This window comes from Oculina patagonica, chromosome 1, assembly GCF_052425735.1.
Source record: "Oculina patagonica isolate OP01 chromosome 1, crgOcupat, whole genome shotgun sequence".
Taxonomy (NCBI): Eukaryota; Metazoa; Cnidaria; class Anthozoa; order Scleractinia; family Oculinidae; genus Oculina; species Oculina patagonica.
The window spans coordinates 19727872-19744297 of record NC_135758.1 but is presented as its reverse complement, the minus strand read 5'-3'; the positions used below and the strand labels follow the sequence as shown (position 1 = coordinate 19744297).

Here is a 16426-nt window from a genome sequence, read left to right as displayed (position 1 = left end):
TCCATTTTGAGTATAGCCGTCTTGTTTACAATAACGAATGTCCATTAATGACCTGTGTTTACAAACAACTAAACAGCATACTGCCAGATATGGTAGAGAAGTTAAAATCAGTCAGGAGATGAATTACATTTTGTACCCCCAACCCAATCTCCTTGTGTGCCCCACACCCCACCCCGGGCCATCTCAAGGAAAGACCGCTTAAACTTGATAAATTAAATAATTTTTTCAAGTGTGCTGTTCAAATCCTTCAGCGTTCGCAGGCTAAGGGCGATTGTTCATTTGCAAAACTAGCCGGACAATCCTCGGGTTCATTAACGAATACTTCAACTGGGACTTTATTCAACCCCTAAAAGCAAGACGCACAAAACGTCTACTAGTTGAGACATTCCAAAACATCAAGAAAACAGCCCTCAAAGAAAAGGCGGGGAATCCTTTACACTGGGATTCGTCTATGAAGGAGCAAGCGTTATTCTTTATCAGTTGACAAAGAATTGAGCCTTTTTTCAATTACATACAAGACTAGGTGTAATACTTCAACAAACTCTTCCCTTTTGCTTTTTACACCTCGATGTTAGAGGACTTCTCCAACACTTGTCTATTTTATGTGAAAGCAGGAACGTGGTATGCTCCTGATGAAAGAGAAATGAGTTGTCTTGGTATACAAGGAAACATGATTTTTTTTTCAGTTTTCTTTGATGATTTTACTTCCAGAGACGAAATGACTTGTTGTAACCACTCACTCACTACCCATTATGCCGACTGGCATGTGGGGCAGAAACAAAGGTCTTCCACTGCTGTCTTATCTATCATTGTCTGCAGAACAGGCGGTTTATTTTGCGGGTTTGCAGGCTAGTCTGTCTTGACCTGTCTTTGGCCAGCTTTTGGAGTGGATTATGTTCCAGTTGTGGCTTAGGACCTGAAGTACTGGCGTCGCCATGTATTCTTGGGCCTGTCACGCTTGAGCCTGCCTTCAGGTGTCCAGTGAAGTGCTGTCTTCGTGATGGATTCATTTTTCTTCCTGATGACATGGCCAGAGTAATAATCGACAGTATTTTCGTCTATCGTGATCATAAAAATCGTTAATGGAGTGCTCCTCGAGAGCCGTGAACATTTAAATGGCATTACTGTTCATGGTCGGCCAGGGGGGTTAGTGGTATACCACTTGATATACCTGAAAAACATGTACCCGTTACACCCAAAATTTTCCCTCAAAATCATACAAAATGCCAACATTTGGTCAAACGCGTTACACTTTATACCCATAAAGGGCCCATACTCCTAAAACCCTGGATAACCCTGACTGTTAAACCAAACATATTCGATGTTTTCGAGTTATTATTCAGTGAATAACAATTTTATTTTTTTTCGCGTTGTACATTCATTACTCATCATCAAACACTTACCTTAAGATTGCTATTGTTAGCGGCTACTAATTTGAACGATTTTAGCGAGTTGGACAAAAATCGCTAAATTTAGTACTCGCTAAAATTTGTCTCTGTCAAATTTAATATTTGTTAAATCTAAGTACCCTTCCCACAGCAAAGAGAAACAAAATTAAGCAAAGTCGACTTAACCAATGCTTTTAAAAATAGATGCCGGTAACTTTGTTCTTTCTGGCAATGCAAATGTTCGTCCAATTTCAAGTGAGTTTGTTCTTTTACTAACATTTATTTCCATCTTAGTTATATATTCATTAAAAACTGGTTTACACGATATCACTAACTTTTTAAATTTTTCGGAAAATCGCTAAATTAAATAGTCGCTTAATCTTCCTCTGAAAAAATCGCTAAAATTAGTAGCCGCTAAAAATGGTAACCTTAAGGTGTTTGATTGTTAATTAATCCTTGTATAATTTAATTTTTTTTGTGTGCGATTTAAAAGTAGGTACAATAAGCTAAACATTATGTTGAAGTGTTATCTTTTGTTAGCTAGTGCGCGTTCTTGTGTTGGAAGTCAAGGTTCCTACTAGGCAACTAACACAATCAGTCATTGTTTCGAAACTTGTTTGTATATTACGGACTAATTAGGTCCTGACCTTTTTGACCTTAGATTGGTTGACTAGGATTCCTTCCTGGAATAACTTGCTTTCTGACCTTTAGTTGTTTTTAGACACTTGTATTTGGCGATATTGTTTTAACAATGAAGCCCTAACCTTATGTTCTCACGATCTGCACGTGACAAGAACCTTGTAGCTATTGTACATTTTTAATTGCACAAATTAAGTACAAATTCTCTTTTGAATTCGGCTTGTACAGTAACTGTTGACACAATGTCCTAACCTCGTAAACAACTTAAATATTTAAATATGGAGTAGGCGGACCAGAGCTAAAGTAAGGGAACGCCTTTTCTTCTCTGAAATAAACTATAAAGTTGTTGTTTGAGCTATGCAAACGAGAATCTTTATTTTCAGTTTTTACTCTACATTCTTGTTATTTATTATTGATTTTGTAATGGAAATATGATGTTTGTAATTTTTATATTGCTCACGCTGTTTTGTTTTGACCAGATCTCGTACGGTCAATAGTGGAATTTTGAAGAGAAAAACTACCTTAGCACTGAGGGGAAGGAGGAGGGGGGGGGGGGGGGCGTTCTTAATCTTCTTAAAATAAGTTTTCTTGTTAACAATTTTATCATAAAATAAATGCCCTGTGGAAAAGTAAAACCAATAGGTCTTTTGCACCCTATATTTTATTCTTTTGTGTACATGGAAATTGCCATCCAAGCCTCGTTACAGGTTCCCAACAACAACAACAAGCTTTACTTGCATGACTATAAGTACATACAGTATTGCAAAAGCGTTAATATTAACTAAAGCAAAACTTATAACAATCATAATCACTGCATGTAATAGGAAAAGAACAATTATGTAAGTGTTACATTACTTTCATTCGATAGGAGATTATTTCGTAAAGATAATTTTTTGTGTTTTTAATAAATTCTTTTTGCGCATGCTACCGAGGCTCGGAGGGCAATTTGCATGAACACAAAAGATTAAAAGGTAAGCTGTTAAAGGCCTATTTAACGACTATGGCGCGTAGCACTCAAAGAAAATGATGCTGATCAAAAGAATTTTAAATGGAGTGTGAAGAGCAGCCAGATTAAAACGTATCGGGCTAATGTTAAGAGAGGAATTTAGTTCTTTTTTTTTCGCTTCGCTGTTAAAATATAGAAAATCCAACGTAGAAATATTCTTTTGGTAGGTTAGGCCCGGGCCAAACGTCGAACTTTACATGAAACGAACCAAACTGAGCGAATAAAGTTCATGATAAGTTCGACGTTTGACTCAGTTGAGTTCATCCGACTGAATTAAGATCGACCAACACGTTCTATTCGTCTGCTTCAGACAGATAGAACGTATGAAGATCGACTGTGGGACAAACGTCGATCTTTTCATGAAACAAACTTAATAAATAAATTTTAAATGTGTATGTTAATGTATTTTAGTCTCGAAATATTCGTTCTCGCTGCTCTGAATTTGGTTCGACGGTCGGTTTGACGAATTGTGTTCGACGTTTGACCCAACGGTCGAGCTTTACCTGTATGGGTCGAACAAAACTGCAACTTAGTTCGTCTCATGTAAAGTTCGAGGTTTGGCCTGGGTCTTAATGTTCCAGCTCATAAGCAATTACTAGTACCTTCTGTCTTGGTTCACTGGCCGTGAAATCATAACTGTAAATAACGGTATAACTGTTAATCCAACCTGCAGAAAGCTGTAATCCACCTGCGCGGTTTTGTAAGTAATTGATGTTTCTGAGCCAGGATTAACTTTATCCATGCAATAGAACTTACTGGAACGTTTGTTTTTGTTTTTAAAAAAAGCGTTTCTCTCGCGTGTAAATTGAAGTGCTTTGTTAAAATATTCTTTGGTTAGGACCAGTCACGTACTGAACTGTTCTTTGGTTACAGCCCCGGTGGTGGGACGCCGGTTACACAAGCATCCCGTCCTAAATACTACTGGTTATGTTTGCAATAGATCCCGGCCTTCCCGTAGCAAGCGTTCCCCCAAATTGGTATTCTTCCTCAGGTTTTTATAATAGGCTTCCCCAGGCCAAAAACCTTGTATCCCACTAATTACCCCCTACCGGTCCCAATACCGTGGTCCGTCGAGCCAGGTCTCGTAAGCCGGGTAGCGTTTGATTCAAAACCACCATGGCTAAATAAAGTATTTTGTGCATAATAATAATAAAATAGTATGCACTTCTGTTTCGTAACTGGTCGGAAAAAGTTGAAAAAACAAACAAACTGCAATACGGTAAAGATTTTATTTGCAAAACGTTTCACAACGGAACGAAAGCCGTGGATATTCAGTGATAAGAAATCCGTCCTTTATTTATTATTCGTATATGTTTTATTAGAATTTTAACTTTTGAGATGGTTAGAGTTCTTAGGTCAGAATGTATGACTTACTATTGACAAGGTAGATTAAGCCAGGACAACAAGCTATTGTTACTTTATTCGTCGCTCTTTTGAGAGGCTAGTGTTCGGTATTCAAGCATGCATTCATCAGTTTTGCAATTGGGATTAATTATCTGACCTTGGCAATGAGAAAGAGTACGTACCGCTTTTTCCATTGTTCGTGTCTCACACCTGATTAGCTTCAATAGCAATAACAGCACTGTCCACTGACTGAACACGCGCACATTTCCGTTCGCATCCGTACGTACATAAACTTGACATTGAGGCGTTTCCCTCTTCCCAACAAACAGAAGTATGGAGGCAATACATCCTTGGATTGCCGATGGCGGAAGCTTGCTTCCGCTTCTTCTGGTAATTCCCATTGCTTATTTCTGCTTTCTTATTTACGGAAGGCAAAGGCCGCTGAATTACCCTCCAGGTCCGTGGGGCCTTCCCATTTTTGGAAATCTACCTCAGCTTGGTTCAACGCCGCACATTGCGCTAACTAAGCTTAGCGAGGTTTATGGAGATGTCTTTTCCGTGAGGCTTGGTTCGCTGGAAGCTGTCGTTTTAAACAGCGAAGAACTGGTTAGAGAAGCCCTGTTGCAAACCTCTCGACAATTCTCCGATCGACCACCGTTGTTCGCGTTTACAATACGTGGAGTTCGAAAATTCAGTATCGCCTTCGGAGAATATTGCCCTGCTCAAGTTCTTAGGAAGAGATGCGCCTTGAAGGCAATTCATGAAATTGTGTTCAACAAAGTGGGACATTTCAGCAAAATTGTCCAAGATGCTTTCCTGGATTTCAAAGAAGAGCTTGACAAGAAAGAAGTGAAAACCTTCCAGCCCTCCACTGATCTCAAGTTGGTGGTCATCAAAATCATCTTCAACTTCACCTTTGGAGAGGGACCTTGTAATCACCTGCTCTCGGAGGAACTGCAAAAACTTGTAGTCGAATCTGCCGAGTTTACCGAAAGCAGCGCTGCTGCCACTTTAATAGATTTTGTTCCCTGGGTGAAACCTTTTGTTCGCAAGCAGATTGCGACAGTGGAACACTCAATTGACGAGCTGTTGAATTTTGTGGACAAGGTGTACACTTCTCGCAAACATGGTGCGAATGACTCTTCTATTGCCCTGTGCGTTACAAAGCTTTGGGAAAAAGCAAATAAGAAACCACACGAGGACACAAACATGAATTTAGACTTGGAAGGGCAGAACAGTCTCCCCAATGCATCGCTAAAAGGCAAGCCAGTCAACAACAGTGACGAGGAAATTGTCAAAATGATATCAGCTGATGTTTTTGGCGCTGGCCTGGAGACGGTCTCTAATGCCTTATGCTGGGCAATGGCCTACATTGTAAACAACCCGAAAATCCAGCAAAGTCTTCATAGAGAATTGGATAATGCTGTTGGTCGGCTTCGCCTTCCCACCATCCAAGATAAGCCAAACATGCCTCTTCTACAGGCTACAGTGCTGGAAGTCCTTCGTATTGCTTCCGTGTTACCAATAGCTTTACCGCATCAAACCTCAGAGGAAACAACACTTGGTGGCTACACGATCCCAAAGGCCACACTCGTCATTGTTAACCTGTGGGCAGTGAATCATGACCCTCGCGTGTTTGAAAATCCAAATGAGTTTAATCCATACCGATTCTTGAATGAGGACGGAGAGGTCTGCAAAGAGAAAAGCAAGTTCCAGCTGCCCTTTTCGATTGGCAGTCGTCGCTGCCTTGGAAGCACGTTAGCTAAAGCAGAGATCTTTCTGCTGTTAGCGTGTTTGTTGCAGCACTTTGAACTTTCCAGCACCAGTGGCGGTACTGTTGATTTGGAAAGTCATTTTGGACTCACTCTGCGTCCAAACACTTTCAGTATTTGTGCTCGTCCTCGCTGAAAAAGAAATACCTGGTGTAGCTATGTATCAGCGACACGCTTCATTGCAGTGGAGTCTCCAATTCCGGAAACTGATGTTGTGCAAATAAAAACTCTACTGTAACATCATTTTCTCAACTTTTTCCAAACAGTTAAGAAACAGATAGCATTTTAATACACGCTATTTTATTAGTATTATGTACATAATACTTAGTTTAGCCACGGCAGTTTTGAATCAAAAATTACAATGTTGCATGTATCTTTCCTTACAGCCCTGAATTTTTGTGGCTCGGTCAAGGTGATTATGCTTGAATGCCGTTTAGGCCAAATGTATTTGTCATGGTGCACAGTGACTGGAACATTGGCCAAAATTAATATTCGTAGAGAGCAGTAGATTAATTTTTTTTTTCGAGAAAACAGTATTTTTCACACAGCAAAACCCATCTTGTGATAGCGATCTCTGAATGCCTTAGGGCTGGAAACAAAGACTTTGACAACATTTATTAAACGTGTAAAATCTATGTTACACTGCACATCTTGCAACTGTAGATACTATTATTTTGCCTGCAGTTTTTTTCATTTGAAGGAAAAAATGCGTCCAAGTAAGAAGGATAAGATCACGAAAACGTAGTATTGTTAATTTAGGCCTCCATAGGTGGTGCACCAATCACGCGTAAGTAACAAACACTTGGAGTTGTTTGTTACGAATTTCACTTGTGTCGGTCAAGGTGAAGGTGCTTGCTTGACTGACTTTATATATCAAGCATATTTGAAATAGTCTAGAGTGTAGAATTTTCTAGCAAATGCATGATAGATGATGTATAGTGAAAGTCTCTTCTTGTGTTTTAAACAGAAGGCTCAGAAGGGGCCTCAATGCAAACAAAAAACTAAGTTTATTGCAGTGAGAAGCAGCCGATAACACCAACTGGAAAAGTAACTCAGATTTTATTAAATGAAATTGCCTTGGCTTTGAATTTAAGCTCAAGGTTTTCTTTCAACCTTGTAAACAATTTTAATTAATGCTTAAATCGATCGAGTAGGAAGTTTATTTTGTGTTATCATGGCGGAGACTAACTGATATTGTCTGATTGCCCACCTTTTCATATTATTTAGCTTGTTCTCAACCTGGGCAAAAAAAGAACTTTCAGGAAGTGAAAAAGGAACTGAAACTATGCCTTTCTGGAAAACATGTTCAGTCCAGTGAAAAATATATGCCGAGTTAAAAAGCACCGAATAAACGACCTTTTCATTTTGACCTTGTTTTCTTACTTGTTATGTAGTCAACTATTGTAACATTGTATTATTCTCACAATAGAGGCAGCGAGGACAGACCTTCTCAAGCGATTGTGTACAGATAACTGAACAATGCGTTAAGCTAATTGATTTTTCTATTATTTCATAGCACCCTATAGCGCCGTGGAGTATCTTATGGAAGCTACGCTTTGTTCGTCGCGAACAAGGGAGTCAAGTCATTGTTACTTTAGAAAAGTATGCCACTACGTCCGTCCCATTCACTCTTGATCAACATGTGTCACCCAAGACAACACAAGATTGATTGCGTTATTAAAGTGCGACTCAAGCGTTCAATAAGCACTTCATAGTGCTTACTTTTTAATAAACGGCTAGACATTGCAGATGAACTTCAGTTGCAATTTCACACAGTTTCAAAGTTTTGGCCCAATAAGGCGAAAAACATGCAACCATTTTCAGGTGTCAAGCTGTCAGGCTCTTTCGTTTAACGTGCCCGAGATAGACATGTGCTGAATTCGTCGATTTTGAGGGGTCTTTATTTGCATTTTTTTGCGACTTTTTACATTTCAGAAGTATGGACGTATAAAATGGGGAAATCAAAAGGAAATGCAAGCATAAGACGTTGCAAAATAGAAAGTCAACATGCAAACGATCTTTCCTTTGATATAGTACGAAATGTTGCTTAGCTCATACTACGAGACATCACTTAGATTGCCTGGACTGATTCTCCAAATCAAGATGAAATTGTTGCACAAAACTGCTGCTCTTGTTAATTCAGCATCCAAGGGACTAGGGTAATTTCAAGTTACGAGGGCTCAAAACAAACAAAAAATTAAAACAGTTGTTTGCACAGAAGATTTCATCAAAGTGCACAAAGAAAAGTCAAATTATCATAATTGATACACATTTAAAATTCTTTATTAGCGGTTAGCAGGATAATGTCACGAAAATGCTTGTTTACGAAAATTTACGCTGTATGGTCGCGTTAATTAGATACAAAGAGACATGCTTGTTTACGACAAGTTTGAAGCTCGAAAAGCAAGTTAAGGTCGGTCTATCCAACAGGACAACTCGGATTAATATTAATCCGCGGATTATAATAATAATAGATTATAATAGGATTATTATAATCCAGTAATAGATTATTATAATCCAGTAATAGATTATTATAATCCAGTAATATATTATTATAATCCAGTAATAGATTAAGGCACGGCAAAAAATTGGAAGGATTAGATTATTATTAATATTATAATCCGGATTAATATTAATCTCTATTATAATCCCGATTAAATTCCGTGAATGTTCGGATAACAGATATGTCTATTTGACTATCTGACAGATATGTATATGACAAACACACTGCAGACCTACAACACAGGGCTGAGAGGACATAAGTCACTAATCACATCCGTCACATGACGATCAATTTTGCATATGCTAAAGCTAGATTAGACGATGTTGTTGACCCTAGAATGAAAAGAAAAGGATCAAGCGCCTCTGGGTCAGCGAATCCGTGCCGTGGGCATGTTTTTACAAAAAAAAGAGACCTAACGACAGGGAGTCGTTACCAGCTGCGACGAAATAGCGACAATCCCAAACACACCAACTGTTTCGAGGTTCGGAGTCGGCATATCACAAGAATTTCTCCCGTCTCCTGGCGCCTTTTGTTGATGAAAATATTTTCTATGAACTAACATGGTAAGCATATTGTATATGATGTCAAGTTCACGAAAAACCTATTTCAGCTGTTTCAAACAATAAAGTATGTTTACATCAAGCTTCGTATCTATTCTTAGCTTAGTGCTTGAAGATGCAAAATGGAGTAGGGGAGATTCCGGTCGACCTGCAAGGGCGCACAAATGACGCGTGGGTCCAATAATTAAGATATCATAAGATATTGATAAGGCCGCCTTAGATCGTTAAATAATGTCAATCTTCGGAAGCTTTGGACTAGGATTGAGTTGTTGAGATTTATTATTAAGATTAATATTAATCCGATTAATATTAATCTTACACAAGATTAATATTAATCGGATTAATATTAATCTTAATAAATAAAATCTGCAGCAATACGTCTAAATGCTCCGAAGATTGACGTTATTTAACGATCTCATCTTATGATATGCTTAATTATTGGACCCACCTTGCAAACCAGATCTCCCTACTCCATTTTTGCATCTTCAAACGCAAGCTTAGAATAGATCTGAAGCTTGATGTAAACATACTTTATTGGTTTGAAACAACTGAAATACTTTTCGTAATTTGACATCATACAAAATATTAGTTCATAGAAAATATTTTCATCAACAAAAAATAGGCATTTTGAAGAATTCTTGTATGCCGACTCCCAGTGTGTTGGGATATATTCGTAGTAACGACTCCACTGTCGTTACCAGCTGCGACGAAATAGCGACAATCCCAAACACACCAACTGTTTCGAGGTTCGGAGTCGGCATATCACAAGAATTTCTCCCGTCTCCTGGCGCCTTTTGTTGATGAAAATATTTTCTATGAACTAACATGGTAAGCATATTGTATATGATGTCAAGTTCACGAAAAACCTATTTCAGCTGTTTCAAACAATAAAGTATGTTTACATCAAGCTTCGTATCTATTCTTAGCTTAGTGCTTGAAGATGCAAAATGGAGTAGGGGAGATTCCGGTCGACCTGCAAGGGCGCACAAATGACGCGTGGGTCCAATAATTAAGATATCATAAGATATTGATAAGGCCGCCTTAGATCGTTAAATAATGTCAATCTTCGGAAGCTTTGGACTAGGATTGAGTTGTTGAGATTTATTATTAAGATTAATATTAATCCGATTAATATTAATCTTACACAAGATTAATATTAATCCTAATGGATTAAGGCACGGCTCAAACCTCAGTAATAGATTATAATAATCTATTAGTGGATTATAATAATCTATTACTGGATTATAATAATCATTAGGATTAATATTAATCCGATTAATATTAATCCGAGTTGTCCTGATCCAAGGCCAAGGCACGCGTTTCAGAAGCTGTCTGTCTAAACAAATTGACTCAGTTGGGGTCTTTCCGGCATAACCTATCCCACAGAGAGCCGACCAGTGAAGAGATTTACAAAGGACAAGAGAGAAAGGACCTTGTTACCTTGCAAATAATTAGAATCGTAACTGCATGATCGGTTTTCTAGCTGCCAGTCTTAAACAGTCCTGATTTAGCGATTCGCTGGATGCTGTAGCATCAAGAAATCGATGCGGAGGGTAAAGGGAAGAGTATTGGTTGAGAGCCCTTTCTTGGACTATACGGGTAGACTCCACCCGAAAGGGGTAATTTTTCAGGCTGGAGGTATATAAAAGGATTCACAAAGTATAGGAAAGGGTAGGGAAAAAGTAATTTAGGCATCTTAAAGGGCATTTCAAAATATTTCGAATGGACACATCTAACAGTATTTCCACTGTATGTTTGTGAAAGAGGTACCATTTTCTTTCGAAGGTATATGAAAGGGATACCTTTTCTGTCAAAAATGGTAAAACAGAAAAAGGTGAGGGTTTGGACCTCGGAGCGGAGCCTTCCCGTGTAAAACGTTATTTAAATTGAGCAACTTCCCCGAGTTGAGAGTTTTCTTCAACTCCCATCTCATCATCAGCGCGAGGTCAAAAGAACGGACATCATCTGCCTGTCAAACGAACGAGAGTTGAAAAGAGCGCATGAGAGCTGGTGGTTAAATGAGAGCAAGTGTTTAAAGTCTCATCAACCATCACTGTCGTATGATGCACTCAGTCGCTCAGTTTTGGGTTTTAAAGATAGTAAATTGGCTGAGTATCCAAGAGCATAACCTCACCCGTTTAAGAGAGGTAGTTACTTAGAGAGGTTCGACTGCATTGGGCAGAATGCGTTTCTAAACTAAGTATTTTTTCCTTTGGTAGTCACCTTCCTCAAGACTTACGACCTGCATGCGCTTTTGTGGTATCATAAGAAGAAAATTGATGCTGATCACACTTGGGGCTTAGGGTTCCAACTAGTTAGTTCATGGTATTATCGGAGATTATAAACATCAAGTAATCAACAAAACCTTCAGTGGATCAATCCCTTTAATAAGGCGAGAAATCAAAGAGATTACAAAATTAAATGAAAGAAATGCGAGTTGCTTAAAATCACAAACTGCTACAAATGTTAGATAACGCAACGGATATAAGTAAAACAATCTTATAATTCGGTTTCATGTGAAGTTCGAAATCAGCCGAAAAATGAGGTGTTGCCTGATAACGCAAACAAACAGGGAACTTGATGGCTCTAAAACTTCTGCAAAATGAAAGGTAAGTCGTTTTGTGATGTCATTACTTACATCTGACAATTAGAAACTCACTTTATAAACAAATAAATGACATTACTTAAAAAAAAGTATATAAAAAATTAATTTCCTTTTCACGTACTTGTACCTGGCAATGTTGTAAGATTTCGCGGACCCTGTCAACTGATGAATATATCTGTTGGTGCCAGTAAAACTAATTAAAATGCTACCAAAAGAAAGAAAAAAAAGTGTCTGTAACATCTTGCTCTAATCCACCCTTACATAAATTGCATAATTCCGCAAAAAGGATAATCACAAGCCATACTTAACAATCAGCATGAAGTTGAAAGGGCTCGGAAAAGGTAACTTCAATGATCCCTATGTGTTTTGCAGTCTTTTCTTTTTACCTGGGCAACACTCTTAATCAAGATAAAACTTTGGAAAAGGTAGAAATATCTTCCAAATCGTTACCTTGGATTTCCCATGCTATGTTTCCTGCCATACAATAGCAAGCTCTCCTTCGGGGATTCTATGTAGAACCCCCGAATTCATACCTAGGGCGGAGAGCCCGCTCACACGCTTGAAACGTCAGCTTCCGAATTATCGCCGCGGTTATTTTAGCTGATCGACTTCAAGTTAACAATTAACTAAGTGTGCCGGTCACTTAACATTAACACTTATGAAGAACTTCCCTTAAACGTCTAACTGTTTCAATACAGCTCTCAGCATTCCATTCATAATTTCTATGATCAACATCATTTCCTCATCATGAGTGTCACGCAGCAAAATAATTTTTTGTGCTAAGTGTTTCACTTGCCTAACGACGCTACACAAATGTTTTATTTGCAACCAACGTTTATTCCACAAGTCAATGTCCCACGGATCGTTTCTCAGAGTTCTGTGTTGATTCTATCATTGGCCAATGACTTGAACGTTTTCCTTTCCTTCGTAGCGTGGAATCATCAGATAGAATATGATTACAGATAGACAAATAGCCAGGCCAGAAAGATAGAAGAAAAGCCTGTCAATCACAGAGGCGGCAAAATGCCACTTCTCTTTGATTCCCACATCGTCGTTTTTGTCCATCACTCTTCCGTTGATGTCGCTAATTTTGTCCGTCATTTCTTCCAGCCGTTCATCCAACAAGTCCTTTTCGCATTGTTGTCCCTGCACTCGACTGTCGTTTAAGGATTTGGTATCGCTTCCCCTACACCACAGTAATCGCTGACAAAGCTCACTCCTCATCTGAGCTTTTGACCTGGTCATGCTGCTGTTGTCTCGAGACTCCGACGAATTCGATCTTTTGCTCATCCCCAACAGCTTTGCGAGGCAACCCAAGATGAGCACTTCCACCCACGAGGGAATCTTCCTTTCCGGTTCACTGTAGTGGTAGAACCTTAGTGTGATCGACGTTCCCATTAAACAAAAGGACACCTCAAACAAAATCACGATGAAAAACTTGCTTATCAGCGGCACGACTTCTGATGTTTGGGGAATGTTCTCTGTGAAGATCAACATGTAAACAGTCAGTCCAAGCAGGAGTGTGATCACTAACGCGATTCTTTCTCCAGAACCTGGAGGCAACGAGAAGGAAAACACTGTCAAAGTAGCCAACAAAATACAGGGCAGAATCAAATTCTGAACGTAAAACAACGGTCGTCTTCGAATGTGGACAGTGAAAGTTATGTCAACGAAAGGATCTTTGCAGCAGCTGTATTTAACGACGTTTTTCGTGGCGTTCACGGAAACCAATGTCCATTGGCCATTTCGGGTGTACTTTTTCAAGTCAGCGGTGTTGCTCTTAAGAGCCAGGTCAAGGTACTGACTGTTGTAGGTCCAGGATCCGAACGTCAGTAAACATGTCTGCTCGTCAAACGGGAAGAACGTTATGTCAATCTTGCAGATGGATTTTATTTCCGTTGGTGCGAACCATTCGTTTCGACCATCGTGATGTAAGATAACTTTGGTGTCAAAGTTGTACATCTCCCCTCCAACGCCATTTATGCTGAAAGAGTACGACATAGCTTAACAAAGGGTCTATGAGATATAAGTAAGGTGTTTCTTTCTTTACAACCAATCGCATTCACGAATGAACGAGTGAATGAATGAATGAACCAGTGCTTCTGACTGACGTCTCCCTGACTTATGGTGGATTTCCACTGACGCGTAACTTTTTACGTGCGTGAAAAAAATTAGAGACAATGTATGAACGGCCTGCGTAAACGTGTACGCAAGCCGTTCACACATTGTCTCCGCTAATTTTTTTACGCACGTAAAAAATTACGCGTCAGTGGAAATCCACCTTAAAGGACAGATGATCAAGATGCTAAGAGTAATGCGGGTGGAAAAGTAGGTAATGCACCATGATCAAATGATGATCTGCGACGTTCACTGCTTGGAATTAAGAAGCGTGTCTATTATTAGCATCATTTCACATTCTACACGACCATCACCTTATTTCCCTTTCCATCGTATACATATATTGTCACAGAAAAAGGTGAAAGGAACAGACATGTCCAGGATTGAACGCTAATAAGATTGGCGTTCCTTATAACAGGCATCACAAAGTGTCCTCATTAATAAAAGCTCACCAAAACACACCAAATTTTGTCAAATATGAAGTAATATGGAAATGCCAAATAACACAGTCAAACACGAAGTACTTATTAAAAAATACTTGCGTTTAATCCTGGACATAAGTGACTAATCGATAGTTCAAACTTGGGAATTAACAGGGGTTGCAAAGACCAGAGATGTCCTTACTTGTTGTAGAGAAGAATATCAGGCTTCCATACAATTTTAGGGCTGACGTTGATGATTTTTATTCCACTAAACTCAGCTGGATCCCAGGCAAGTCTGTTGTTGGTCCAAAACTAATGGAAGAATAAAATATACTTGCTTTTGTATATGGGTAATCAAACTGCAGAGGGCGTTTAATTGCTAACGACAGCGAAAATTTTTTAAATTGACTTAAAAGTCAATTGCAAACATTGTATTATTTTTTCGTTTCGACCCATCCTTATGAAATTTTATTTTTCGCAAAATGTCCCTTCAGTAGTGACAAAATCAAAACTGAATCCCGCGAATTTAACAACAGTAATACTGATTGTGACGTCACCATGGAGACGATCCATAAATCTTGTTTTTTAATGTTTTCATCAAGGAATGTCACATCTTGTACGATGCTCGCGTAAAATTCATTGTGATCAGCGAGTGCGGTCAGTGGGGAGACATTCAAATCCTTGTGGTAAGATTTAGCTGGTAGAAGATGCAAAATAAGTACCTTATCAAGACAAGCCATTTTTTTTTAAAAAAAAAAACCAGAAGAAAGATACTGAGAAGAAAGTTGGATGTACTTAAAAGAACCTGCCAATAATAGAACTCCTTAGAACGATTTTCGAAATTCTGCCGCCTGAGCACAAGTGTTTTAAACTCACTTTAATTAGCATTTCCCTATATTATGGGTTTTTTCAGACTTTTGCCAATTTCTGCCAACAAGATCTGGTTTGGAAATAGTTCCCATTTCACAGCTGATACCTGCAGCAGCCTGACGACCTTAAAGTCAAGAACAGGTGCGTTGTCACCCCTATTCCATCACTTTGCTCGCTACTTCCTTTCAGCCATGTTGACGCGAGTCTCCCCGGTGACGCTTTGAGGCTTTCTTACTTAGTGAGAGTAAAATTCTCAAATTTGATCGGTTAATTTTTTCAGCTAGTATTTTAAAATTGTAATTCATAGAAATTGCAGAATGTCGACCTTTCTCGAATTATCGAGCGTCAAACTCCCGATTTTTCCCATACATTTACTTTAAATTTTTCTGCCAACAAGATCTGGTTTGGAAATAGTTCCCATTTCACAGCTGATACCTGCAGCAGCCTGACGACCTTAAAGTCAAGAATAGGTGCGTTTTCACCCCTATTCCATCACTTTGCTCGCTACTTCCATTCAGCCATGTTGACGCGAGTCTCCCCGGTGACGTCACAATAACGAAATTACGAAACAATTCCCGCTGTAGAGCCCATTGTGGTGCTTTTCGCGATGTTGAGGCTTCAAAATTAAAGGCACCACGTCTTTTTCGGACTAAAAGCTTTTTAAGTCATGTTAGGTACATTGTAATCTCGCATTTTAGCGTGTTTATTCCATCTCAAAACATTGGTTGATTAACACTTTAAATGATTTATTAAAGAGAGGGTTATAATAGAAAGGGGATGGGGGAGAGAGAGCTTATACTTCGTATACGCTCACACACACAAAAAAAAAAACAATAGGAAACTTTGTACTGTAGAAACAATACCTGTCTAACCCAAATGTTGCTCGTCATGATCTGGTCTTTGCTATCCTGTAAGAATCAACAAAACCTGGTCAAAAAGTGATAAGCTAGAAGATGCAAAAGGACAAAGCATGATCAGAAGCATAATCTGATTGACCCAGATACACTTTTCAAATCATTCCACAATTTGAGAAAGTGAGAAATACACAAACTACTTATTATCTTTTGCTCAAGAACGTGTTCTACAAAACAACTGACTGCTAAAATTGAGTTGTTTGTTGGAAATTAAATAGAATGTGACTTTGGGAATCATAGATGTTTGGAAAAGTTAGAATAAGATGACTGTAAAAGGGAAAATTA

At 38.8% G+C, this 16426-nt stretch overlaps 2 protein-coding genes across 5 annotated transcripts in view; one reads left to right on the top strand and one right to left on the bottom strand.

Annotated features, from left to right (window-relative positions):
- Positions 1-4658: 4658 nt before the first annotated feature.
- On the top strand, positions 4659-7518 carry LOC144660304 (cytochrome P450 1A2-like). The gene has a single exon (XM_078520912.1). The coding sequence runs from the start codon at positions 4711-4713 to the stop codon at positions 6283-6285; it is 1575 nt and encodes a 524-aa protein (XP_078377038.1). The 5' UTR covers positions 4659-4710; the 3' UTR covers positions 6286-7518.
- Positions 7519-11589: 4071 nt separating this feature from the next.
- LOC144660484 (neuronal acetylcholine receptor subunit alpha-6-like) overlaps positions 11590-16426 on the bottom strand; it is a 68561-nt gene continuing 63724 nt past the window's right edge. For all 4 annotated transcript variants that reach the window (XM_078521130.1, XM_078521139.1, XM_078521156.1 and 1 more), the window contains 3 exons: positions 16091-16135; positions 14560-14669; positions 11590-13801 (listed from right to left, as the gene is read on the bottom strand). In XM_078521130.1, coding sequence (XP_078377256.1) covers positions 12709-13801; positions 14560-14669; positions 16091-16135 — 1248 coding nt within the window. In that variant the 3' untranslated portion in view covers positions 11590-12708. The remainder of the gene's footprint in view (positions 13802-14559; positions 14670-16090; positions 16136-16426) is intronic.